Genomic DNA, 27741 nt, shown 5'->3' on the forward strand with positions numbered 1-27741 from the left:
ATTTGTAAAGTTTAACTTGCAGGTTTTTGTATACAAAGTGTTAAAACAGTATACTATAATGATTAGTACATACTGTATAACATTTGCTAAACAGCACAAACACAAAATACAGCTGAGGTGGATGGGAATGTCATTAGTTTTATACTTGTATTGGTCAAAGTAAAATTGTGACCTGTTGGTTACCAAAGAAATTACAATCCATCCTCTGGACACCATGCATTTCTGTAAAAATTTTCATCTTAATCATTCAAATAGTTGTTGAGTTATTTTATTCTGGACTAAAAATGACTGATGGGGAGGGGGTGTTTGCATTAAGTGCCAAGAGGAGGATTTTTTTATACTAGCTCAAGCTGGGAATGAAGCTCAATGTGAGTTGGAAGTGATTGGATAAAAAAAAAGGGGGGGGGGTTCCCTGTGGCCTCAAGCCAACTTCCTGTTACTAAACCTGGACCAGTTCATTCACATATGCAGGCAGAGAGTGAAAATGAAAAGCATTTTACCCCACCCTGCTTTATATTCATGAGCCAGTAGTCTGTGTCTGAGGTACCATCTCCCCTGGCAACCCAGGCTCCACCCCCGTCTCTTTGTAGCACGACATATGAAAGCCATCTGTGTTTAAACCCTTAATCTCCATCACTACACACTCCCTGTCGAGTTTATATGCTGTGGTTGTATTTGGGAGGTTTTGGTTGTATATGGGAGCGATGATGTTGGGAACAAAGAAGACTCCAGAAAAGGCTTTATTACAACGGTTAATTCAGAAATAACTGCTCCGATTATGATGTGTGTATGTGCTGCAAATAATACAAAAGCAACTATGTCATACACGTTTGTTAATTATGGTTTTATTAATCATCAGCCACTGGACTCTCAGTCAACATGAAAGTGTCATATCAAAGGAGTTGGTTCCAATTATGACTGCTGCAGTTTAGTCTTGTGGCGCTTAATTCAGACGGTCAGTCCACTAGGACTACATCAAAGATGAGACAAAACACTGGAGCACTAAATGCCTCATTTTAATAGAGTGCTCACTGTTCCTAATTGGCTTTGGTTTCTCTCTGGTGACTACGATGTGAAAACTCAAATATTTACCCACAAAGCGGATCATAGTTCAGGGCAACTGTCATTGAGTTTATTTTCTCAGAGTTGCTTTTAAAGTGCTGTGTTTTCTTTAGCATTTCAGCACATTTCAGCCATGAAGTCTAAAATAAAATCTTGCTCCAAAGCCAAACAAAGCCGTAGTGTTGTTGCATTTTGCATTGTCATATATTACAGTGCATAAATAAAATTAGTCGAGCAACACAAAATTGATAACCAATTAATCTAATCTAATTTAAGCAATTTACCAATTCCACTATCTGGTTTTAGCTTCTCCAACATAACATTTTGGGCAGTTCCCTGTTTTATAATATTGTAATAATTTAATATGTTTGGGTTTTGGCTTGTTGGTGGTTCAAAACAAACTCTTAAAAGACTCCAAACTGGACTCTGAAAGCAGTCTTTATACTAAGTATATTATCATGGTGAAATAAAGTCAAATGAACTTGAATTGTAAGGGCTATTCTCTGGAGGAATTGATGATAAAAGTCATTGTGAGTTGCATGTACTCTATGTCTATGTTGTACAGCTGTCTGCAATTTTCAAGATTTGTGCACTACGTTTTTCTTTGTTTCAGTCAGTTGAGATCAGTGTAGCTGCGGGAAATAGGGAGGTTGTACAGTAGGTGTTCGCTGGGCCAAAGACTTTCTTAGTGCAATAACTACCAGCCACTGTTGGAGAACATATTACTTAAAACAGCTAATGTGCGCTTATCAGATATACAGATTCTAAACAGGTCAACAGATTGACTACTTGACGAGGCTGAACAAATGTAGCTCCTATCATCAACCTACGGAGAAATGATATTGCAAGAATTTGTTATGAATTGGGAATGAAGCTGCTGACATTCGTTCAGTGGGGCATTATGGGAAAGTAGATTAACAACTGTACAACGTTAACAACCTTTATGAATCTTGTATTAACTTTTACTGTAAGTCACCTAAAGGCACAGTCCGTTAATGTAGAACAAACTAAAAGGGTACCGCACAGTGTAAACGTAACCTTGGCATCGCTGGTGCAGACTGGCATATGAACAACTTTAATATCAAGTCATCATGAATGAACCAGAACCTCACAAGCCATTGATTGTCTGTAGCAATGTATTAATTAAACTCTAAATGTGGTCACGATCAGCTGGAACTATCACCGGAGCAGATATGAGCTGACTCTCTAACCAGTTTGTAATTCAGTGAGTGAAATGGTTGAAATTACTTTACATGAATTCTTTCAGTATGAAATCGATTGTGTCTATTTTTGTTGCAATTAGGCATAAAACGTACTATGTATCAATTAGTAAATTCGTTTTTGTTATCCAGCAAATAAACAGGCCTCACATACATTGTGACTTATGTTTTAATAACAAAAAAGACCAGTGTAGAAAAACATGGGACATCAAAATTGTAGAATAACATGATGAGCACATAAGACTTTGTAGAAATGTTGATCAGTGGTCAAACGCAAAACATGCAAAAGGCAAGATTTAAATTGTACGTTAAAATTGGCTTAGTCACAAGTACTACCACCACCACTGAACAACGTTACACTTCCAGCTAAGTAAGTTTTAATCATCAGCGGACATGTTCAGAAGAACAGTATGCTCATTTCTGTTTTTAACATTACAGTTCAAAATTTTAATGAAATCTGCAACTATACATTAAATTTAACACGGCTAACAAATTTCTTTAAATTAACACTTTGGAAAAGTATTCTATAATATTGATTAACTAATATGTTAGAAAATACTCCAGGCTTTAACAAAGTCAGTGAACAAAGGCAATGTAAACTGGCACAGTATTCACATAATTAGTGCATTAAAAACTTTAACAGTGGCTCTTTACAGGGCAATGTGACATTAACAATTCATGATACACAACAAACACAAAATTAACAGGTGAGTCAGTTAGTAGTTGTCCATTCAGAATCACAGAATTTAAAGTAATGTTCAGTAGTGATAAAAAAAGACTTTCATACTGTAAGCTTTACATAGGCAAAAGTGACCAACATTTACAAATGTAACAGAAAAATATAACTTTGCTGACTAGCTGGCACTAGCGTTTTGGCAGCCATCATCAGGGCATCTTTAATAGAAAATCAATAGTGGTAATTTATATTCAGCAACATCACAAATGCTAGTAACTATTTACTTTTAGCTAGTAAGTTGGTCCACTGGACACTTCAGCAAGTTAGGAGCTATTGTTTAGTGGTCCTTCTCTGCTGGTAAAATAGTGAAAAAGGCTAGTTGGTTGAGCTGGCTTTCTGTATGTTAGGCATTGTTTGCACCAGTGATCTTCTTTATAAAGAAAATATCATCCTTCATATAGTAAACGCAGAGTTCTTTTAACTGGGTTTCATCTTCAATAATCAGCAAATTACAGACCTGGACTGACTGACTGAATCACTCTAGGGGCTGTAAATAGCTCTCATATTATTAACTTTCATCTATCATACTCTATTAGTTTTATCAGTGGTGAACTTCATGGAGGTTCATGGACAGAAGCCTCTCTTCTCTTACTGTTCCTGTGTCAGCACGGGAATGTCGATCTCTATGGCAGACATCCTTGAGCGGGAGGAGTAGCGGTGGCCTGCGTAGCCCTGAGAGGGTGCGTAGCTCTGTGAGGGTGCGTAGCTCTGTGAGGGTGCGTAGCTCTGTGAGGGTGCATAGCTCTGCGAAGGTGCATAGCTGTAGGCCTGGGTCCCTCCCACCTCTGAACCATACCCATCTGGAGCAGAAACCTGAGACATGTACACCTGTGGCGGTGCAGGGGCAACCACACTTTGCACGTAGCCCTGGGAGGTCACATATGGCTGGGCATCAATCACTGTGGGAGGATAGGTCTGTGGTGGGAAAGGCTGAGGACCATAAACTGGGGAAGGAGGATATCCGTTGGCAGTGAGAGGCTGGGTGGACAGAGAAGTCGTCATGGAGGGCAGAGGCAACCAGAAGGGTGAAGGCAGCTTTTTACACATACAGTACCACATGAACATCAGCAGGGCGGCCAGCATCAGTCCTCCAGAGCAGCCTATAGATACATAAACAGCAAAGCCGTCTGAGAAAATGTTGTCATATCTGATGTTCATTTCCTTGGTGCGGAACAGGAACCACACTGAGGGTGCGATGGCGATAGCTCCACCCAGGAACAAGAACATCCCAGCCACCAGGTGACAGCCTGCATTGTTGACCAGGAATCTAATGGTCTTAATGTCCGGTTCAGGCTTGTCTGAGCAGCAGCAGGTCTTACACATTCCTGCCATGCACAGCAGCAAGGCTAGAGAGCCGAACAGCAGGCCTGTAGGCAGACAGAACTGCAGTAGCCGCAGATCCAGCTGGTCCACTTTAGAGTACCACTGCAAACAAGAGAAGACATCACTTATTTTAGAACAATTTAGGACAGAAAAGCAAAAAGCAAAATCAGAGGAGAGCACATTTCTCAAAGTAATACCTCTGAATCATAGTAGTAACATCCTGAATAGCCATCCTGTTTCACACATTTAGCCCACAGCCCATCATACACGCTGATATTCTTGGCATTACGATTGAAGGTGACGAGTCTGGTTACACGCCACTGTGGGATGAACGCTGCCACAGCAATCCCTCCCAAAGACACAAAGGCAAGGATGAAGGCAAAAGCGTTGGTGGCGTGGATGTCCCGGCACGACATGGCGGTGCTGACAGGAACTGAGGCCACGAGGAGAGTTCCTGTCTGAACAGATAAAGAGAGGAAGTCAGAAATAAGTGGCTGGTCAGTGTAGTTGAAAGTGGTGGGGCTATAATGTGACTACAGTAAATCATTTTTCTGTTCACAGAACTCCTGATTATAGAAAAAAGCTATGGTTATACAAGATTCTCCAAATGGCCCCATTACTATCGAAGAAAGCTAACTGTGCCACCGACTGACCTAGCTATGGGCAACCCCCCTGTATTTCTATTCACCACAGCGTAGTTGACCCAATATCTGCTGTCCCCGAGAAACAATGCTCTCATTTCATTAGCAAGAAGTAGGAATGACTTGGGGGCTGAGGTTGCAGGGCAAGAGTGTCTATACTGTAGTGCATTACATAGATTGTACAGCTAAACAATGAGCAATTGAATTAGATGCTTGAGGTCTCTTTATGTGACAGCGTGCAACAGTGACTGTGATCGTGGCTGTGTGTGTGGAAACTATCTGGAGAATCTGCTATGTGCTTTTATACCATCAAGTCTAGATATTTTGATGTACTCAGACTAAAGCCAAACAACTTATCTTACACTTTCAGATGATACAAAACACAGCTGCTCAGTGTTAAACAAATCGATCAGACCACCCAGGTTCTGACTTCTCTTCACTAGTTAGTTGACTGGAGTTGACTTAAGATTTACTGATAATGTTTAAAGCACTTCATGGGCCGGCTACTACCTCTTGTGATGAATTGTTGGTTAAGTGGTTGGTAAAGTGATGATGCAGGCAATCTTCCTCAGGCTGTTTATTTTATATTCTGGTTCAAAACTAAAGGTGAGCAGGCCTTGCACTTAGGGCCCCTCAGATCTGGAGCTTTTGATTGATTATCAAAACATATCTTTAAAAATGAATGCTTGCACAAAGTTGTATTTGTCCAGTTGTAATACACCTTATCTGTTTCATTTGTTTATTTCACCTCTCACTCATACTTATTTTATTGTTGCGTGTTTTAATCAGTTTTACTTTTTTGTATTTTTAGTTGCCTGATGTTATTTAATTGTAGTCACTGGGTGTTTTATCTTGATTCACACATGTAAAGGAATGTGGTACTAACTGCATAATTTCAATAAAACTGTCTGACGATACACTAGCTAAGCCAATGACATAATTATACACACACATGGTATTATATTGAAAGCAAATATTGTGATTAACGTTACACCATAACCCAGTAATAACAGGTTATTATGAAGCTATTATTACATGCAACAGCTTGCCAGATAACGCCTGTCTGGGTAGTTTTACCAGCTAGCTAGCTTAACGTTAGCTAACTTATGTTAGCTCTTTTAGCTCGTGGACTGATAACTAACTGGAAACACCTAGCTATAACATGATTAATAGCTGCACATAACACTTTGGTCGCTTAAATTTACCGTCGAAATATCAACTAATTAACACGAAATGTGTAAGAATGGGTTGTATTTAACGCTAACGTTAGTTCGTTACATTAACGTTGACGTTGGCTAACTAGCTCGCTAGCTGACATATATCTAGCTATGGCTAGCTGATAGCTAAAACGTTAGCATTACAACAACCTGTTGCGTCCTGAATTCCTCTATGTAAAGCTCAAAAATGACAACTAGCTACATTAAACATTGACTAGAGTACCTTATATCATTTCAGTCTGGTCCTCCTAACGTTACACACTCGATCCAAACCACACTAGAGTAACGTTTCACCGCCTTTGCACTGAAGGAACGTTACAGTAAATAAACAGGATGTGGCCTCAAAACAGCTGGGGTGTCTCTGCCCTCAGTGTTGTCTCACTGGTGGTTAACGCATGCGTGCAGAGCATTACATCACAGTGTTTATACAATTTTAGACATAGAGCAAATTAAAAGTAGATCAAATAATAATGATGAATAAAAATATCTTATTGTTCAAAAATCGATTCAAATATTAAGAATATACTGTACATGTATCATTTCGGTGAGGCAAATATATAGGGCCAGCACCTTGGTTTTTAACTTTTAAAACATGCACATCAGACGTTTGGCTGTGATCTGTCTCACTGATGAACTTGATTCAATTCAGCTTTTTATGTCTTTCAGGGCGATGTCCGCATTCACATGATATATAAATCTGCAGGGCATGAGGGATTTAATGATCTCCTCAATGGTAAGATGATGAGTGAATGCATGAGGATGAATTAAATATGATTAATATTTATTTTTATAAAGTAGTGACATTTTTTATTTATTGAATGTTTCTGTTTTGTAGGTGATCTTCCAGAGCCGCCTTTTCCCAGCCCTCCATTTCCAGGGTCCAAAGTTGTTCACAGGAGAAAAAAGAGACAGGTATGACTCCTCTGCTGGCACGTTTGTTGGGAAATCCTAATCATTAGCAGATGGATGCTCATGAATGAACTCATGATGACTTCATGATGTGCAAATGAATGTTTGTGTGAGTGTGAGATAAAGAGATAGAGGAATGCTGTTTGTCCAAACTTGATTATCACGCTGTTTCCCCGCCTGTATGTTTCATGTAAATTCCCAAAGCTAAAGAGAGAGTGCTGTTTCCTTACTCTCTTCCCACACAACAGTTCTTCAACCCTATCTCTTCTTCATGAAATATTTACCTCGTGAGTTGAGGCTGCTTCCTCATCTTTTCTCAGTCACAGTCAGATGTCTGCAGCTGTCGGTCTCTCAACCCTCAGAGCTGCTCTCATCTTTATTTGGAATCTGGAAAAAAGACTGACCTGGTTTAGCTTTGCAAATTTCATCCTTATTGATTTGTTTTTTAAATTTTATTTTATTGAGACATGAGTTGATCTTTGTGTTTACTGTGTGTGCTGTTCTGAAAGTGTCTTTGATGTTTAAAAGTCTTGGTTAAGGAAAGCTAGTTGTCTGTTTTTTTTATAAAAGTGGCAACTGTGTTCTTCTCAGGCTCAACATGTGTCACGCAGTGTAGAGGATGAGACCAAATACATCGAGTTGATGGTGATCAACGACCATTTAATGGTAAGTAGATTATATGATAGACTGTACAGTATACTGTAATATTAATTATATAACTCCAAATAGTACCTTTATTGTGCATAAAACAAACAGTTTTGAGCCACTGACTTAAATTAACGGGGAATGAACACAATAAATGTGACACTGACACTGGCTCCTTATACACATTTTAAATGGCTTAAATTTTATTTGTTCCATTATGGATACCACATTTATTTGTTTCCTCTCCACCCCTCTCTCTCTGTCTCTCTCTTCAGTACAAGAAGCATCGGCTTTCCGTTGGGCACACGAATAACTATGCTAAGTCAGTGGTCAATATGGCTGACATGGTAAGAATTGTATTGATCCTCTTCTTGGAAAGCTTGCCACAAGCACTCCGAGGTATTGGAGCTGAGCATTGCACTGATTTCTCATTTAACCAACCTCACTCTCTACATTTAAAACCTGTCCTGGCCCATAATATGCTGCGTGCAGCCATTAACCAGCCAGTCATGAGTTTTCAGAGGTCTGAAACAGCAGTGACATCCCAGCAGTACTGAGGAAGATATTTCAATGTTTCATTATTTGTAGCCACGTCTGTTTGATGTGGTACTGAAATCTGACCTGCCACAGGGTCATGTCTGTAAGCTGATAGGCCGGTGAAGCGGGGAAAAGGTCACACTTTTTGTCATGCCCTTGGAGAGGATCATATGAAGCAGACTCTATTTGGGACGTACACATTGATTTCCATGTGCGAGTATAGTTGCCTTTTTTCCCAGTGTATGCTGCCCCAGCACCATAGCACAGAGGCCGCATTCACAGTGGCATCACATATGAAAAATATTACAGCAATTACTTATCACAATGGGTAAAAATATACAGAATATTAAGATAAGATTAACATGTTTATAGATTGTAGTCAGTAAAACGTGTCCTTGTTTGAAAAAGGAATTGTTAGAGTTATGGTCCCATTCCCAAACCAATGTCCACCCATCACATAAGTCACATGTCACATGCAGGAAACATCTGTCACCATGGATACTGATAGACTCAATGCTCATTCCCCCAAAAAATCAGCATTCACTGTAAAGTAAATGGTACATTCCCTTTTAAATTCATTGACATGTGCATATAAGGGTTTAAAGTGCTCATATTATGCTCATTTCCAGGTTCATAATTGTATTTAGAGGTTATATCAGAATAGGTTTACATGGTTTAATTTTCAAAAACACCATATTTTTGTTGTACTGCACATTGCTGCAGCTCCTCTTTTCACCCTGTGTGTTGAGCTCTCTGTTTTAGCTACAGAGTGAGGCATCCCACTATTCCATCTTTGTTGGGAGTCGCACATGCGCAGTAGCTGGGTAAGGACTACTACCCAGTCAGAAGCAGAGTACGAGGGCGTGCCATGCTAGCAGCTAGGCGAGCATTATAACGTTACAAAGTGACGCACGTTTGTCACGGAAGTAAAGGCTGGACTACAATAGAGCTGTTTGGAGCAGTTTGTGAACAGTGTTTTCTGTTGGAGATGGTAAGTCCCTTTGGGGAGGACTTTGGGCTTTTTCACTTTGTAAACCTATAACGTGAACAAAAAGACATATAACACAATAAAGGAAAGGGGAAAAGCCAAAAAGCATAATATGAGCACTTTAAGAAAAAAAAAATCCTAACTCATAGTCCACTTTTTCAACCACATCTCACGGATCTAATTTGCTCAGTTGTCATCTCAAAACATGAACCTTGAACTAAAACATTTTTGTCAGATAACTATTTCTTTAATGCTCATTCTGTGATTTTTAAACTCAACGTGAGAAGGTGGTGTTAGAAACGTATAAATGTATGTACATGACTGAAATAATCTTTACAAAGTAGCGTAATGCATATGATGTTTTCTCCATTATTCGCACAGTAGCTGGTTTGAGATGCTTCTATCTCCAGTTTGCGCCTCAATGTATTACCTTTACTTTTGAATCAAAGCTAATCATCCCATTTTCTACAAAAATAAATACCTGGCAATCTTTGGAAAAACCCAAAAGTTGTTTACTAACACTCACCGCTGCTCCGAAGGTATATCCAGAATCTTTAAAGACTCTTCCAACCATCTGGATAAAAAAATATTTCATCCTCTGCACAATGAAAAAAGATGTTCAACTCATCTCTCAAATTGTGACTGTATTTCCAAATCCAAGTAGCCGAGAGTGACATATGCTTTTGTTGTAAAGCACAAGCAAAGCATGTATAAAATACATTTTTGGAAAGAAACATCAATATATACCAATATATCTGATAACATTTTTATATTTTGGTTCACATACAAAGTGAGCAAGGACATGATTTTTCTGGCTACCATCTTTGTTCAGTTTAAGAAACAAAGGATGTTAAACAGGTCTTTTCTGGAAATACTGTACCTTCAGAATGGTAGTAAGTGTTGTTAAGTGACCTTCTGGGTTTTTCAAAGATCACAGGTACCTGGTAGAGCACGCGCCCATATACAGAGGTTTACTCATCGACGCAGCGGCCGCTGGGTTCGATTCCAACCTGTGGCTCTTTGCTGCATGTCATTCCCCCCCTCTCTCTCTCCTTTCATGTCTTCAGCTGTCCTATAAATAAAGGCCTAAAAAGCTCAACAAAAAAAAAATCTTTAAAGATCACAGGTTATTTTTATATCTGAGAATTGGATGCTTAGCTCTGACTCGAATGTTTAGAGGCACAAACTAGAACTCGGATGGATCTTAAACCCAAGTGGAGCTGATAGGGTGAGGTTGTAGGGGCCGGATTGCGATTGAACTATTCATGTCACTTACTCTCTGCTCTGTCAGCTTTGTCTTGAGACTGTTGGCATTTATCTTAAACAAAGAGGCTTTGCTCTTGTTCTCTTCTCCCGGTACCCCAATAGATTGCCATCTTATGAAAGCAAACATTATTATTTGCCAGTTTGCTCTCTCTATGTCCTTCAGACTGTTACCCTTATTGACTGCGTCTAGCCGGCTGTAATGTGCTGCTGTCTGGTGGCAGGATCAGACTGATCACACTGACTGTCTGACTGGTGCTGTTACAACAGACAGCTGGAGATGTTGATGAATATGAAGCGTGTCAGTCAGTTTCAATATCCATCATTTATTCTTGGCACTTTCAAATTATGACTTTCAAAAGATAACTTGCTGATAATAAATCTACTTTTAACTGGCCAGATTTTCAAGGAACAGCTTAATACCCGGATTGTGCTGGTTGCCATGGAAACGTGGTCAGCTGACAACAAATTCAACATTGACGATGACCCCATGGTGACGCTGAGGGAGTTCATGAAGTTTCGAAAAGACTTCATCAAGGAGAAATGTGACTCTGTTCACCTCTTCTCGTGAGTCAGAATATTTAATGTGTATATAAAACAACCTGTTACTTTAATAATCCCATATTTATCCCAGCACCCTTTGCACTCTGCAGCATTGCGTTACTGTCTTGCCTGTAAATGTTATTGTGTTGTCTTTTATATATGTAGATTTTTTTTATATTAATATTTGTACATAGTAGTCAATGTTGATGTTTACCTTGTTCAGCTTTGTTGTTCTATTTTCCAGCTGTTGTCTATTTCTGTGCAAGAACATTGAGAGTAACAAAAACCGGACCTGATTCTGATTAAAAGGATTTTCTTATGTGCTCGGCACTCAGCATCTTTTTTATTAAACACATAACTTTCTTTTCTCATCAGAGGGAATCGTTTCCATAGCAGCTGGGGAGGAGCTTCCTATATGGGAGGAGTTTGCTCCCGGACTAAAGGAGGGGGAGTTAATGAAGTGAGTCTTAAACCACAAATGGATGATTACAGATTTCCCAAAACTCCAAATTCACTGTCAGCTGACTTTTGAATAGATATAGGCAACATGTAGTACAGACAGTTGCCAGTGAATCCTAATCTTTTGCTCTTTATTTTCTTATTAAAAAACGGCAGCATATTTAACATTTCTTATCAATATACTATGCATGTATTCCTGTTATACACTGCAGTTTTAGCCATGTAGTTTCTGATTCTCTGAGGCCTTTATTTTTTCCAGACTTTATCTGATATCCTGTTGATTTTCTGTCCCCTGCTCTCTTTCTCTCTCTCTCTCTCTCTCTCTCTCTCTCTCTCTCTCTCTCTCTCTCTCTCTCTCTCTCTCTCTTTATCAGTATGGGAAAACAGATGAGATGGCCATAACCCTCGCTCAGTCTCTTGGACAGAACATTGGCATCTTCTCTGACAAGAAGAGGATCCTCAATGGTACACAGTTCAACCTTAATGAATTTTTGTTCTTACTTTTACAGCACACATTCATTTTTTAAGCTTCCTTTCTATGCGATGGGATTTTTTCTAGGCGAGTGCAAGTGTGATGATCGTTGGTCGGGCTGTATCATGGATGATGTTGGGTAAGTAACTTTTACAGAACATTTCCTAATCAATTCATCTCAACAAAGACAGACGGCAGTTTCCCCAACAAATTGACGAAAATCCTGCTGAGATCTAAAATTGTCCATTTGAAAAAAAACAGTTTTTGAGTCAGTGAGCAGTTGTTACTCTTTTTTTTTTATTATTGATATCAGAGACAAATTGTAATCACAACATCAGAGTTGGAGCCAATGTTGTACTTGCTTTAATGCTAACATCACACTGGACTGAAAAAAACATTGCATATTTGTGTGCTCAATAATTAGTTTTTTATTTGAAATGGATGTGTATCGTCACCAAAGAGTTAAAGGAATACGCCACCGTTTGTTGAAATAGGGTTATTCACCGTCTCCTCTATATTTATATAGGTGGGCAAACACATTTTTGTCTCAGTGCATGCATTATCTTAGTCCGGCGGCGCCGCCGCTAGCTTAGCTTAGCGTAATGAATGGAATCCTTTGTTGCTGTTAGCATGTCGTGAGTAAAAGTGACCCAACAACAACAAAAACAAAACCTAATTACTTACTGGACAACCAAATGCTGCTGCCCTGACTGAGCTCCACGTGGCTCGGCGGGCCGCTGCCCGTCCAGTAACCCAGGGACAGTGACTTTGCACTGGCCGCAGAGCCCCGCGGAGCTCAGTCAGGGCAGCGGCATTTGGTTTTCCAGCAACCCAGAAACAGTGACTTTGCGCCGGCCACAGAGCCCCGCGGGCTGCCGATATCTCTGTGCCCAAGTAGCAGTGCTTCGGCTGTAGCCTACTTCCACCCAATATAGTCCCAAATCATTATCTGCCTAGGAAATAGTCTAGTCTTAATTTGCATTGCTCTTTTTACTCGTTGTGAATACGCAGGCCACAAGAAGTAATTAGGTTTTGTTTTTGTTGTTGTTGGTGTCACTTTTACTCACGACATGCTAACGGCAACAAAGGATTCCATTCATTACGCTAAGCTAAGCTAGCGGCGGCGGCGCCGGACTAAGACAATGCATGCACTGAGACAAAAATGCGTTTGCCCACCTATATAAATATAGAGGAGACGGTGAATAATCCTATTTCAACAAACAGTGGCGTATTCCTTTAAATGAAAGCAAAACTCAGATTGAGTGTGGACCATTTTTGTTTATAATTTGAACTAGAGTATATGTCCTATATATTTCAAAGCAGTTAAAAGTTAATTACATTTTAATAATCTTTATTTTATTTGTAAGGAGCCATGTACAATATTAAACATAAATGTTACAATCTGATGTATTGTACCAGAGTTAGCTTAAAGCTAATTTTCATCTTCAGTCCTTTGACAGTTCACAATTAAAACATAATGCAGAGTGACAGAACAGCACTTAACAAAATAGACTAATATAACACATCATATAACACACACACGACACATCAGCAAAAAGTGTATGTAAGAAAAATTATGTTCATCTCTAAAATTTCATCAAAGTATTTATTTATTTATCAGTGTAAATATGCTGATATTAATATTTCCATCCACTGGACTATTATTGTAGTTTGATAATTCACCACTAGGTGTCAGCATAAGTATAAGTGTATTTTCCGTATGGCTTGTTTATATAACTTCATTGGGCTTCTTTGAGCAGTAATGTGTTATATAATCTGATGCTTGCTAAGATTAGAAAATAGGTGATAAATCAGTCTGTATATGTTTTGTGTTTCCAGTTTCATGCAGAAATCATGACAGTGTTTGTCTTAAAAAAATTTGTGTGTACATCTGCAGTGTTAATACTGTACAGGCTTTCTGTGAGCATACGGATGTGACTGGGTGTTGTGTCTGTAAAAGCCTCTGCGATATGTGTGTGTGTGTGTGTGTGTGTGTGTATATATATATATATATACCCCTCTTCTTAAATACTTCTTGCGTTCCCCCTCTATCCCGAATGGGACAGCAGGTGAGCAGAAGCTTGGCTAGAACGTTGCCTGTGCTGTTTTTAACCAACTGGCTGCCTCGGAGGGGTTGTCAGTCATCACAACCTTTCCCGTCTCATCCAACAGCACTACAGCCGCTGTGGCCCCAGCTTCTCTTTGTTATTCAAATGATATGAACAAATACAGTTTGATGTCCTTTTATTATTATACACAGACTGTATTTTTCATAATCATTTTGTACAATTTCACATGTACTTTAAGTGTATTATAATTTCGTTTTTGAATGTCACCGGCTGATCAGCCAAGACAATTTTATTGATTTGATTATTCTAACTATTATCAATAGGCTCCTTCTCCCTCCTGCCCTTTGAAAGTCAGGACTTTTCATCACTTCCCTTAATCCATGTGTAACCTATTGATACAGTCTGCAATGTCATTCTCATCTTAGGCCAATATTTGACTACCTCATTTCCCTGTAACGACAGTGCACTCTCCTAACACTCCCTGTCCAGGTTCTGCTCTATTGGGTTACCATAATAAACCTGCTATAATGTCATTGACACATGACAGAGGACAGGTGACGCTGCACTCCTATGAGTCACTGTGTATGGACCTGGCCCAGATCTGTATTCTCTAAAATAAAGTCAATGGTATTTCAGACACTTGTATTCAATGAGCAACCTCAGTCATGTCCATTGATGGACATTTATTTTTATCCCTCAGCACCTGCATGTCTGATCAACTTAACCTGACTACTAACTGTTCTCACATTTCTCACAGGGTTTTAGCTGTATGTCCTGTGTGTGTGTGTGTGTGTGTGTGTGTGTGTGTGTGTGTGTGTGTGTGTGTGTGTGTGTGTGTGTGTGTGTGTGTGTGTGTGTGTGTGTGTGTGTGTGTGTGTGTGTGTGTGTGTGTGTGTGTGTCTCGATTTGTCTGTTCACATATATGTATGCATGTATTGTTTGAGCATACATTACCGTTGAGTTAGTATTTAGAATTGTTTAATATATTTAAAGGGGTGATAGAATGAAAAACTGATTTTACCTTGTCATAGTTGAATAATGACAGTTTAGTGGGTAACTAGGACATACATAGAACCTCTAAATCCCATTGACACCTCTTTTCTCTGCAAATCTCACTATTTGAAACTGCCTCTGAAAACGGGCGAATCTCAACGAGCCCCATAGTTGACGTCAACTATTGCGGCTCCTCCTCATTTGGCTCTTCTCTTTGTCACGCCCCAACATTTGCATAGGCTACACAACTGACCTGAGATCAGTTAGTCTTCTGAATCTAGGTCGTGCAGATCTCAGAAATTTTATACATTGTTCATATGCTATTTTACCATTAAATTCACTTCTGAGACTTTTTTATGCGAGAAATCAACTATGTAGAGGTCAAATATGGGCCGTTTTACGAAAATGTATGTCTAATTGCAAATTTTGTCCGACTGTGTGTCGGAGTTCAGAGGCTGGTGCTGCCTGTGTAGCTGCCTCGCTGCCTGGCCTGCCTTCCTTCACAGACCCCGGCCTGCTGTGAGGTAGATGGAGCTCAGTCACGACTGGCAGCCCACAGCACCTCATACCCACGCAAAGTCACCGTTTTGGGCTAATGGACTACGAAATGCCGCTGCTCTGACAGAGCTCCAGGGCCTCCAACTCCCCTCTTGATGTAGCTAGGATTGAAGGGACAGTCACAGCTAACGAAACACCTAGTCTTCACAAATATTAATTAACTTGAAATCGGACACCGTTGTTAGCTTTATAAGACATTTAGTTAAATGTTGTGTAAGTGGCGTGACGAAATTCAAACTGTAAATATACTCGAATTAAGGCGAAAAGGAAGCTAACTATCCGTGGTTTGTAGCTACACATAGCTAGGATTGAAGGGACAGTCGCAGCTAACGAAACACTTTGTCTTCACAAATATTCATTAACTTGAAATCGGACACCGTTGTTAGCTTTATAAGACCTTTAGTTAGATTTTGTATAAGTGGCGTGACATGTGTGTAACATGTGGTAAGAGATTGCTGGTGTAACAAGCTCGCTGACGGCGCTCTCACTCTCACACAACGGGCCATTTAGCTAGCAGGAAGAGGGGAGTTGAAGGCCCTGGAGCTCTGTCAGGGCAGCGGTGTTGGTAGTCCCTGCTGTGGGCTGCCAGCCGTGACGGAGCTCCAAGTACCTCATAGCAGGCCGGGGTCTGTGAAGGAAGGCAGGGCGGGCGGCAAGGCAGGGCGGGCGGCAAGGCAGGGCGGGCGGCAAGGCAGCACCGGCGGGCGGCGAGGCAGCACCAGCGGCTGAACTCCGACACACAGTCTTACCAAATTTGCAATTAGCCATCAATTTTCGTAAAACGGCCCATATTTGAGCTTTATATAGTTGATTTCTCACTTAAAAAAGTCTCAGAAGTGAATTTAATAACGAAATAGCCCGACAAACAATGTATAACTTTGCAGTGTCTGAAATATGAGGCCTGCTGTCGAGTCTCCCATGTGTTTCTATGTAGTTTGCTCAAACCAATCAGCGTGTAGCTCATTCTGAATATTCATTAGCATACCATATTTGGAAGAAAAGCTCTTGTTCCAAATAGAGCCTTATTCACAGGGTAGTTAAGGGCCTAATAAAATAGCATTCGGGCAATTTTCAGCCCAACCAATGTTACATACCCCATTAGGAGACCTTAAGGAACAGTGTAAAACACCCTATATAATCATTCTATCACCCCTTTAACGTACCTTTCCTTTCTCGTGAAATAATTGATTTTGTAATCTGTTTTTATAAAGGGTGTAACATTGAATTTTATTTATATTTTTCTGATCTAATTAAATCAAAAAGTCTGAAATATACTGTAACAAGGACAAACATGAATGATTGTGGTTCAGTGTGGGTCAGACACCACCTAACAGCCACTAGGGGGTGATAGAGTGACTGAATGAATGATGAAAAAAATGATTGAGGATGCTAGTGGATCTTTTTCTGGTACATTAGGTGCTTCGTGTACTTTATGAAAGAAATGTACACACTTCAAGCAAATAATAATGTAGTTATGGAAATACATATTTTAATCCCATGGTTTTATGTGCTGTGAAATGAAAAGTCTTCTACTCCTCCTCCTCCTGGTGACCAGTGAAAAATTCAAGCATGTTTCATCTTTGTTTCACCCCTTGTTATGGTTTAAAGGGGGATAAGCACTACAAGATTTTGACTAGATTAAGCACTGGTGCAAATTTTGAAATCAAAGATGCAAATCTCTGTGATAGTCAGGACAACTTTAAACCTGATTAGTTTAGGAAATCTACCTGAAATATTGTAGTGTGCTTCATCCATCATCAAGGCGTCATTACAGGCCCCTTGTACAGCCATTATCACTGGAGGTGGTTTCATGTAGCCACATTTCATATCAAACGATGACGACCTTTCACTGAGTCTGCCTGTTATTGCATTGTCTCCTGAGCCAGTCCTGATGAGCCGCACTACCAGAGGCACTCTAGTTAAACATGTGCCAGCAGCATAATCAACATTAAGTGACGGATGGTGCAGCAGAAGATATTAAAGTGCTGCTCAGGTTTCTCAGGGTCAATGTCATTAAAAGCATCAACATTAACACAGGACATAGAATAGATTTGCTCATATACTTCAGATGTACTTCAGTTATTGTTTGGGCTTCAGGTGAAAGTGACATAAAGCTGGAATTTTATAATATAATTTTAAATTTGTTGAATACTGATGTGATTTTAGTATCACACGATAATGCAATAACTGTTTTTGTGAATCATCCACGATATTAAAGTTCATTTCCAGGACAAATTCATAAATGCATCTCCATATGATCCTCACAATCTTAGCTCTAATGTATATCTACCTCCATGTTGTTGTAAGGATCTCCTCTGAACTGTGAGTATGGTAAACCTGTGGTAAAACCTGAAATAGTAATGGAACTGTGAAAAGAAATACAAACTTTATTAAATATGACAAACCTGCTACGGCGTTGTCTGTTTCACTGAAATTAAATATGAGGTTTGAAAAGTTGTGTGGGTAAAAACATTTAAAAGTGTTTTGTCCTGTAATTTGTTTTTGGGGAACAAGGCTCGTCTGTCCCAGTATTATCTCAAGATGCTGTCTGTATCCATGGTAACTGCATAATATGCTGCGGTTGTGTTGAACAGTTTCTACCTGCCCAAGAGGTTCTCCGACTGCAACGTGGAGGAGTACCATAACTTTCTAAACAGCGGTGGAGGAGCATGTCTGTTCAACAAACCTCTGAAGGTATGTCACACTCACACATACTCATACATGTGTCTTTTTAGTAGTTGGAATATTAATTCTGCCCCCCCCCCCCTTCTCAGTTGTTGGACCCTCCAGTGTGTGGAAATGGCATTGTGGAGCCAGGAGAGGAGTGTGACTGTGGCAGCCCAGTGGTAAGATTACTGGATGCTAATCAAAGTATCTTTATTAGTCTCCCTAAGGAGAAATTTGTTTTGGACACTGGGAAATATGGAAATGTACTACCCTAAGGGTTAACTTAACAAAACCACCTACTGTATCCGACTAATAAGAGGTCATTTGATGGAGTAATGCCATTGGAGAAATCAAGGCGCTGCTCACAGTGATAACAATTATAGAGTTTGTCTGGAGAGACCTCTGTTTAAATGGATCATTCTGTTAGATGAGATAATGTGTTACATAAAACAACTTAAAACAACTGAGAGCCGTTTCTCTCTTTTAGGAGTGTGCCAGAGAGGGGGAGGCCTGCTGTGACAAGTGCACCCTGACCCAAGGCTCCAAGTGTAGCAACGGACTCTGCTGCCACAGCTGCCAGGTACACGACAGGACACGGCAACTCTCTTCATCCTCTGCTGGGGTGGAGGAGGATGCCTTTTTTGGTCTTCATTGGCCATATCCACTTGGATGTACTTCAATGTTATACTGCTCCGGTTTTTCAAATGGCTAGCAAAGAAAACCTTCTCACAATTAAAGTAAAGTTAAATGTACTACATTTATATAGCGCTTTTCTAGTCTTAGCGACCACTAAAAGCACTTTTAAAATACAAGCCAGCAATCACACACTGATGGCAGAGGCTACCATGCAAGGTGCCAAATGCTCATATGTAGGGAAGGGATAAACATTCAAACCCAGATGACACAGCCAGGCTCAGTATATTCCCCATGCACTTTGACATGTAGACTGCAGGAGACTCCAGGGATCGAACCACTGACCTTCCAATTAGCTGACACCCGCTCTACCTCCTGAGTTACAACCAGCCCTGTAGAGATGCTAAATCTAAGACCAACAGGAATAAGCGACAATAAGTTTACTACTTTTTTTTTAACCAGAAATGTCCTCTTTGAGCTTTCCCTTCTCCAGACTACAAGTGAAATGGTCTTGACAGCCCTTTAACACGCTCAAATACCTGAATGAATAAATGAATGTAGTTGAGTTGAGTTGTGGATGAGTACACTGACTTGTCATAGATGGAGTAATGGTAGTTTGGGATGTCAAGAGGAAAGAGGGAGAGAGTGTCTGGAGCCACCAAATGTGCAGAGGGATGACAATTCCTGATTAAGTCCCTGTTCCTCTGACACCACGCCTAATTATAAACACTCTTTATTCTATGCTGCTACAGATGGAGTTCATGGGAGTTGTTTGCAGAGACGCCGTGAACGACTGCGACATCCCGGAAAACTGCACAGGCAACTCCAGCCAGGTGAGCATGAGCTTCCCTCACACAGTTTTCTGCATCCTGTTTATGAAAGTTATACTTATAAACGTAATACTCAGAATATCACAGGATATGCAATGCTCATACAGTGCATCCCAGTATATCTGAGGTTTTCTTTGTATTTTTTTGCAGTGTCCACCAAATGTGCACAAGATGGATGGCTACACGTGTGAAAAGGACCAGGTAAGATATTGAGATACTTTACATTTAAAAAGTCTTTACCTCTGCACAGGTGACGCCTTTTAGACACTATATTTCTCACTACAGGGTCGATGCTTCAATGGAAGGTGCAAAACCAAAGACAGACAGTGCAAGTACATTTGGGGAGAGAGTAAGTGGGATATTCCTATGTGCAAATTGATTTTGTATTGACAAATCTGCAAAAGACTACATCTATCTACTGTAGATGTTAATGTTCATCGTGTTGTGTCTCCCTCAGAGGCAACAGCGGCCGACAAGTTCTGTTACGAGAAGTTGAACATCGAAGGGACGGAGAAAGGCAACTGTGGGAAAGACAAGGACACCTGGATCCAGTGTAACAAACAGTGAGCGAGTCCTTTCTGTGACTGAACCCTGTGCAGTTTGTCTTATTTTACTCTCTGTGATGTTTGATCTTTGTGTTTCAGGGATGTTCATTGTGGGTACCTGCTGTGCTCCAACATCTCACCCGCCCCGCGATTGGGAGAGCTGCAGGGAGGGCTGACCTCTTTCTCAGTAGCCCGGCACAGTGCTTCTCTTGATTGCAGGTACACATCATTGAGGAAACTTCCTAACAAAAGAGCCTTGTTCCCTGGTTCTGTATTCCAAGCTGTGCACAGCAGAGCATAGGCATCATTCACAGTTCTACTATAATTAAGTTTGAAAGGATACATTTTCAGTGGCCCCGTGTCTTTTATTCCAACATTTATGTGAATTCAACACAGTCTCTTTCAAGTTAAGTGCTGTGTGTGACTGCATGTTTTGTTGTTCAGCGGAGCTCATGTGGTGATCGACGGAGACACTGACCTGGGATACGTTGAGGATGGGACTGCCTGCGGGACAGACCGCATCTGTTTCAATCACAAATGTCTCCCCATCCAACAGTTCAACTTCAGCACCTGCCCCGGGACCACCGACAAGACCATCTGCTCTGGACATGGGGTACACACGCATGCACACGTGCAAACACACACACACACACACACACACACACACACACACACACACACACACACACACACACACACACACACACACAAATATAAGTCAGGGATGTATGTATACATGTATATATTTACCATAAAGTTGAGAAACAACAAATACATAAAATTCCAGGAAAGACAAAAAAGTCCAGGGTGCTCAGGAAGTTCAGTCAGATGTTTGAAGGTGCTCTTTGGGGTCGGGAATTCAATTAAGTGTAGAAAAAAAGGAAAATCCAAGGCACTCTTCTTCAAAATTATTTAAAAAGCCTTTATTTTACTGGCTATTTCATAATAGCAAATTTAAAAGACATAGGGAGAAGCAACCCACGCGTAGCGGCGCAGACAGCCTTCTTCGGGGTGTGACCTGACACACCCGCTACGTGTGTTTACTGGCTATTATGAAATAGCCAGTAAAATAAAGGCTTTTTAAATAATTTTGAAGAAGAGTGCCTTGGATTTTCCTTTTTTTCCACACATAAAGTTCTAATTTGCTTGACTGAGCTTGCTAAAGATAATGTTACTTATTAGATAGATAGATAGATAGATTAGATAGATAGATAGATAGATAGATACATCAAAGATCAAAAAAAAAAAGAAAAGTTTGACACCTCACACTTATGGGACAGTGCAAATTTTTTTTTTTACACTATTCTTTTTTTAATTTCATGCTATAGGTGTGCAGTAGTGAGCTGAAGTGTGTGTGTTACCTGGGCTGGGCAGGAGAGGACTGTAACTCCACATCTCCTCTCAGTTATCTTGTGGTCGGACCCACTGCTCCAGTTTCAGGTGAGAGATGTTAACGCTCTCACTATTTGTTGCCTCTATCCATAACTCTCTTTATCTCACATTTTCTGCATCTTTTTCTTCATCCATTCATCTCTGCTTTTCATACCTCTCAACTCTTTCCACCTCGTTCTACTGTTAAACTACCTCCCCTTCATCAATCCCATTCACAAATATTAAGTTGACGCTTTTCTTTGCTTTTTTTTGTTTTAGCTACTGTGTCGGGTTTCATGTCTGCTCATTAAAACCAGCTGCATTTGTATTCACTGAACCATGCATGTCACCATTTTTGTTTTTTCATTATTTTCACACTCATTCTTTGTCGACAGGCTGATGTCTTTGACGGAGTGACTTGAGGTCAGATTTGAGTTCCTTTTCATTGTATTTGTCCTGTCTTTGATGTCATATCCTGATCCTCTTCCTCTCTCACCTCAACTTCAGCATCACCTCGATCGGCTAATTCTGAACAATTCTGAGTTAAAAAAAAAAACAGTCCGTTTGTAATGTTATCCTGAATGGGAACCAACTGCACATTTAAGTTCCCCTCACCGTAGTGCTATGGGGTGACAGCAGTTTGTTCTCAGTTTCGTCGCCCTTGTTCTCCTTTTACACTTTTCCTGCTAAGTGTACTGTGTGTTTTGTGGTTTGTGTATCCCCTTGTGTCCACATGATTCAGGAAACAAGAGACACACATTCAATTAACACACATTCGCCTCCCCACTCTCCTCTCTCTCTCTGTCTCAGGTATCACCAGTACCAACATCATTATCGGGGCCATCACAGGTTCTATCCTCGTCCTCGCCCTCATACTGGCTGTTACAGCCTGGTGTTACAAGTGAGTGTCCCTTCAGCCTGCATGTGTCATGTTTTATATACGTGGTCCCCAACCTGGTGGTCTGGACCCCCAGTAGGGGTCACCGGGAGAATTAATTCAGCAGATAATTAACAGAATAGGAAAGAGAAATCATATTTCTGCTACACACAGTAATGTTTGTGAATTACACAATATCCTTGGACCTTAAGGGCTTCTAAAACAAATTCAAACAAAGCAAGAAAAACAAAATGACAAGGGGTTCGCAAGTCGATATTGCATAATTTTGAGGGGTCACAAGTCAACAAGGTTGGGAATCACTGCTTTATATAATGCAACACATTTAACAAAAGTTATATTTTTGCTGGACTGAGGATACTCTTTTCTTCACAGGAGCTACAAGCAGAGATGCTACGTTGAGTCTGAAGTTCACCGAAGATTCTGCCGGTTTGCTCACTTTAACTCTACGAGTGGAGCCATTTTTTTCTATATTGTGGGGCAGTTTAGTCTGTGAAAACCACCATATTTTAGAGGCTGATCCTACTGTTTGTTTTGTACACAAAATCTTAAACTGAAAGTTAACTAGTAACTATAGCTGTCACATAAATGTGTGAAAAGTACTATATTTATCTCTAAAATGTAGTGGAGTAGAAGAACAAAGTACCTCAAATTTGTTCTTAATCACAGTACTATTACACAGTAATAATTGCTTTCCACCACTGAGCATCATTATACCATGCCACTGCTGCTAAACTGTAGTGGGAGAGAAACCTCACTTATACAGTAGGAGGTTCAGTAGATTTAAATGCAACACAGCCACAAGCTATAAGTTTGCAGTGCTGAACTGCAAACGTGCAAATGTGTTTTTGGCGAGTTGTGGAAAGTTCATTTATTGAACATCATAGATTTGTGATAAATAACTTCATAGGAATATCTGAAGGGGGTCTATTTGTGTAATTACTGTGATTTCATTTCTAAAATCATTCTTTTGTATTTCCAGACAAATGCCCCCAGGTGACTATGTAACAAAGCCTGGGGATGCAGACTCCTTTTACAGTGACATGCCTCCAGGTGTCAGCACAAACTCCGGCTGCAGCTCCAAGAAGAGGTCAGCCTGCCTGTCGCACCTGCAGATTTGCACCCTGTCCTTCACTCCCTCCATCCCATCCATTTCTCAGAACATCTCACTGTTTGGCTTCAGGTGTGCCATCTCATCATCACTCATTCATTCGCTGGCAATTGTGTGTGTGTGTGTGATATTCTCTAAATCACTGGTGTGTTCATATCATGCGTTGTTACCATCATGGCTTTCATGATGTGTCTCATTCTGTAAACATTTTGGAGTTGAATCAAAATGTTTTGAAAATGATGAACATTTTGCAGATGGAGTATACAGCAGAAACTACCTCACTGCTACATTTCTCATATCATGTCACTTTCAGCTGCCATAATATTGTATTATGGCTCATAATGTTGCCATCTGCTGCGCTGGTGTCTTCATATTCAGCCTCTCCCTCATCTCCAGACTCTCCACTTATCAACAGGAGCAGAAGCGTTTAGTGATTTGTAGCAGCTTGGAAGGACAACGTTCTGATAATATTCTGTCCGTGTGCGCGTGTGTGTGTGTGTGTGTGTAGATCTAATGGCCTATCCCACTCATGGAGCGAGAGAATCCCAGATGCCAAACACATCTCTGACATCTGTGAAAACGGGCGACCGAGGAGCAACTCATGGCAAGGTAACAACAAAATCCCCACTCATACTTACAGTAAGAGGAAACCAAAACTAATGCAGGAAAAAGGCAGAACACCTGTGGTTAAAAAAAAGGAAGGAAGTCACCTCATGTCTTTAGCATTATTGTATAGTTGTCTAAACTACTGTAGCTAAAACACAAAGTATTTGTCAGAGCCAAAATAAGTGAATTTGTTTTGGGGAAACACATCGCAGTCATACTCCTACATGTTCTCTCTTGCAATAAACATCACCCCTAGTAAACATTTTGCGGTTACACTTTACTACATAAGAGTGACATGACACTGTCATGAATGTATCATAAACATCATAAACAAGTCATAAACGTGTATGACATAACGCTTCTGTCATTAAGTGTCATTCAGTTTTTGTCATGACAGGTTAGGGTTAGAGTTCATGTGTTCATGACAGTGTCATGTCACTCTTATGTAGATACCTTCAAGTAAAGTGTTACCTATTTTGCAGTTGTTTATGTTTTGTTTCTCTCCAGGGAATCTGAGCGGTAATCGTAAGAAACTGAAAGGAAAGAAGTTCCGTGCTCGCTCCAACTCCACAGAGTAAGTTCTCTTCGGGCAAACTGGTCATGTCCTGAGGTCAATGAACATTGAACATGGGATGTGCAGATAAGGAGAAGCTTTAGTGGAAAATAGAATTAACGGGTTCTTTAAAAAGGATAAACTGGTGTTATGCTTTATATTTTTTTTATGTCAACACATGCCATGAAAAGACCAAAACAAAAACTGTTGTAGTCCGTCTCTGAACACTTAGCAACTATCTTGTCCCACTGGTTCCTACTGAAGATGTAAATCATCAATCATAAAAATAAAAAATGATAATAATAATCTCAAAACAACTGGGCACTGAAGGTTTTAGCAGTGGTTCCTCCAACAGGAGCATAAACTGTATTTGTTGGGAACTATTTTCACCCGTGGATTAATACACGATTGGTGCGATCGAGAGCATTGACAGGAATAAACTACAGTGCCTGTGTTCACCCAGTGCAACGGTGTGGCTCATTTATGTTTTTAATAGTGTTTGAAGTTCTATGGTACAGAGGAATAATGGATATCATAGATAGATAGATTGATTGATTGTTCATTTAGTTTTTTTCATTAGATTTATCTGTTAAAGGTGTAGCATTGCTTTGAAAAACACAACTCTGTACCAGAGATAGAGAGAGGTACAGTATGAGGAGTATGTTACACTGAGCCTCGCAAGCTAGTCAAATTGCAAGCCAGTAAGATCACGTTGTCTCTTGCAGTGTGAACTCCCTGCTCTTGTCTGGCTTGTGAGGCTGTATTACACCTCTAAATAACCTTTTCTCACCTCTTACCTGTGTACAAGTAAAGCATTTGCATATATGCCTGTTGACAGGAGCGATTCTAGGATCAGACCTTTAGGGGGGGACCTTAATGAGAATGTGACACTGATACAGTGCCTTGCAGTGTTAAACCCCCCCCCCACCACAACGCTAAATCAGTAATTTTATTATCTGATCATCTCTGAGCTAGCTACTGAACAACAACATCAGCTAACAGTTTTTGACACTATTAACACTATGATGGAACTACACCTGACATTTTATAAGTCGCAGTTATAACAACCAATTTGACACAATGTTCTAACATTCTGCAATTTTAGTTGCTTATATGTTTCAATTTGGGTTGTAATCTGCGCCATGAAATGACCAACTTCTTCTTCTTCTCTGGGGACTACCAACGTTAAACTTCACAACCGTCTCCTGCTCTCCCTTTGACAGATTAGATAGAGACTCACCCTAAAGGCGGGAGTCTCCCACAACCACCTCCGATTGGCCAAAACTACATTTCTGTTAACCCTTTCCTTGACTGGGTTACAGGTGCCGAGCACCGGCGACAGACACAGGCTTAAACCTGTTTCAAGCCCTTTGAACTTGTAATTGTTTGTCCTCTGTCTCTAACAGACAAGTTCGCAAACTCTCACTGGAAGCACCAAAATTGATTTCAAATATGTATGTTTTTTATTATTATAATTTTTAGGGGGGCTGAGATGAAATTTAGGGCTTGAGCCCCCCTAAAAAGGGTCTAAAATTGCCCATGCCTGTTGACTGTGAATGAACAGTGTGCATCGGCTGCCTCCCAGCCTGGCGTGTTGGTGTGTTTCTTTGTTTGTGGGTTTGAAGGTCTTGGCTTAAAATTGTCTGCAGTGCACCTGTTCTCATTGCAAGCATGAGACTGACTGCCAACTGCCTGGAATGATGTGACATGTAACCAATATGCAACTGAGCCTGTAACACACGACACAGTTGTCTGTGATTTCCATGTTGCTGTATTCATCTGAAACCACACACAGGTCTGTCCGCCATCTTCTCACCATTTTCTCAATTGCATCTTGGTGTTTGTTTAGGGTATCTTTGCTCTCTGCTCTGCTTTCCTAAAATATTTCCTCTTCCTCTCTTCCCTCCCCCCTACACTTGCTTATTTCTGGAGATTGTCCTTTTCAATTTCTGTTCCTTCCTTCCTTTTCTCTCTTCTCCCCCTCCCTGTGTTGTGTCCATCACCCCCTTCCCCCTCCCACAGGTATTTAACCCCTCGCTTCAAAGAGTTTTATGATGTAACTAAATGGGTAGAAGATGTGAATAGAAACACTCAAGGACCTTACCTTAGGTATTATCTCAGACCATGTCCCGTACCCCACACGCTTGTCTAAAACCCCCCTCACTTTTGGTTTGATTTGTGGCTTGGTCAATGAAAGTTAGCTTCAATCTGGACATTTAAAAGTAAAATCTCAGAGAAAGTGTTGTCGACAGATGGCATGTTGCGACTTGGGGTTCCTAAAAAGGGTTGCATTACATTATAATGTATCCTATTGTTCGTCATTCTTCTTTTTAGTTTTAGTAAGACATTCATTTTTTTCTTTTTGATCAGCTGCTTTACTTTACAGACTTATTTTCAGCAAATGATTCTGCAAAAACAACGTCTCTTACTGCCTGTGCTAGTGTGACAATTATAATATTCCTTATTTCTCCTTATTCCCTTCTTTGCTTCTCCCCCTCAGTCTCTTGTTGCCTCTGCATGTTGCGTGTTGTTCTGTCAGTAAGTGTCTGTGTCGGCCTCGCCTCACTCCCAGTGACCTCACGTGCCTTCGCATCAGTGTGATATCACTGCCGAGCCTCTGCGCTGACATCATCACTGTGCTGTAGGCCGCCACTCTGATCTATAGATAATCACAAGCCACGAGGTTTCCTTGACAACAACAAGGAAAGCTCATGGGCTGTGTTAAGCATCCGTACCATGTCAGCGTCAAGCTAAACGCCAATAACCAGTGTAGTCTATAGACCTTCACTGTGTTCAGGAGCACATTCCTGCCATTCTCCCGTTAATACATCTAGTGAAGGACAGAAACAGTCCAAAGGAGTAGAGACATGTAGAGGGTTACATCGGGGAGACCTG

General features: G+C 40.5%; 2 protein-coding genes across 6 annotated transcripts in view; one reads left to right on the forward strand and one right to left on the reverse strand.

Annotated features, from left to right (window-relative positions):
- Nucleotides 1–27741, forward strand: part of adam22 (ADAM metallopeptidase domain 22) — a 62605-nt gene that overhangs the window by 29904 nt on the left and 4960 nt on the right. Inside the window, exons 7-30 of one of the 5 annotated variants that reach the window (XM_039805782.1) lie at nt 6866–6932; nt 7035–7111; nt 7700–7774; nt 8029–8100; nt 10942–11108; nt 11460–11544; nt 11918–12008; nt 12103–12154; nt 18230–18329; nt 18410–18481; nt 18790–18882; nt 19688–19768; nt 19916–19966; nt 20051–20114; nt 20223–20328; nt 20410–20529; nt 20755–20923; nt 21639–21750; nt 22492–22582; nt 22952–23005; nt 23559–23759; nt 24196–24296; nt 24801–24867; nt 26869–26955. In XM_039805782.1, coding sequence (XP_039661716.1) covers nt 6866–6932; nt 7035–7111; nt 7700–7774; nt 8029–8100; nt 10942–11108; nt 11460–11544; nt 11918–12008; nt 12103–12154; nt 18230–18329; nt 18410–18481; nt 18790–18882; nt 19688–19768; nt 19916–19966; nt 20051–20114; nt 20223–20328; nt 20410–20529; nt 20755–20923; nt 21639–21750; nt 22492–22582; nt 22952–23005; nt 23559–23759; nt 24196–24296; nt 24801–24867; nt 26869–26955 — 2255 coding nt within the window. Of the gene's footprint in view, nt 1–6865; nt 6933–7034; nt 7112–7699; nt 7775–8028; nt 8101–10941; nt 11109–11459; nt 11545–11917; nt 12009–12102; nt 12155–18229; nt 18330–18409; nt 18482–18789; nt 18883–19687; nt 19769–19915; nt 19967–20050; nt 20115–20222; nt 20329–20409; nt 20530–20754; nt 20924–21638; nt 21751–22491; nt 22583–22951; nt 23006–23558; nt 23760–24195; nt 24297–24800; nt 24872–26868; nt 26956–27741 lie in introns of those variants that run through there. The other 4 variants (XM_039805784.1, XM_039805783.1, XM_039805786.1 and 1 more) reach the window with 4 other exon arrangements.
- cldn12 (claudin 12) lies at nt 2434–6573 on the reverse strand. The gene is made up of 3 exons (XM_039805797.1): nt 6423–6573; nt 4539–4799; nt 2434–4443 (listed from the first exon to the last, which is right to left on the reverse strand). Exons 2-3 carry the CDS (start codon nt 4755–4757, stop codon nt 3607–3609), a joined length of 1056 nt encoding a protein of 351 aa, XP_039661731.1. The 5' UTR covers nt 4758–4799; nt 6423–6573; the 3' UTR covers nt 2434–3606.

This window comes from Perca fluviatilis, chromosome 7, assembly GCF_010015445.1.
Source record: "Perca fluviatilis chromosome 7, GENO_Pfluv_1.0, whole genome shotgun sequence".
NCBI classification, from domain to species: domain Eukaryota; kingdom Metazoa; phylum Chordata; class Actinopteri; order Perciformes; family Percidae; genus Perca; species Perca fluviatilis.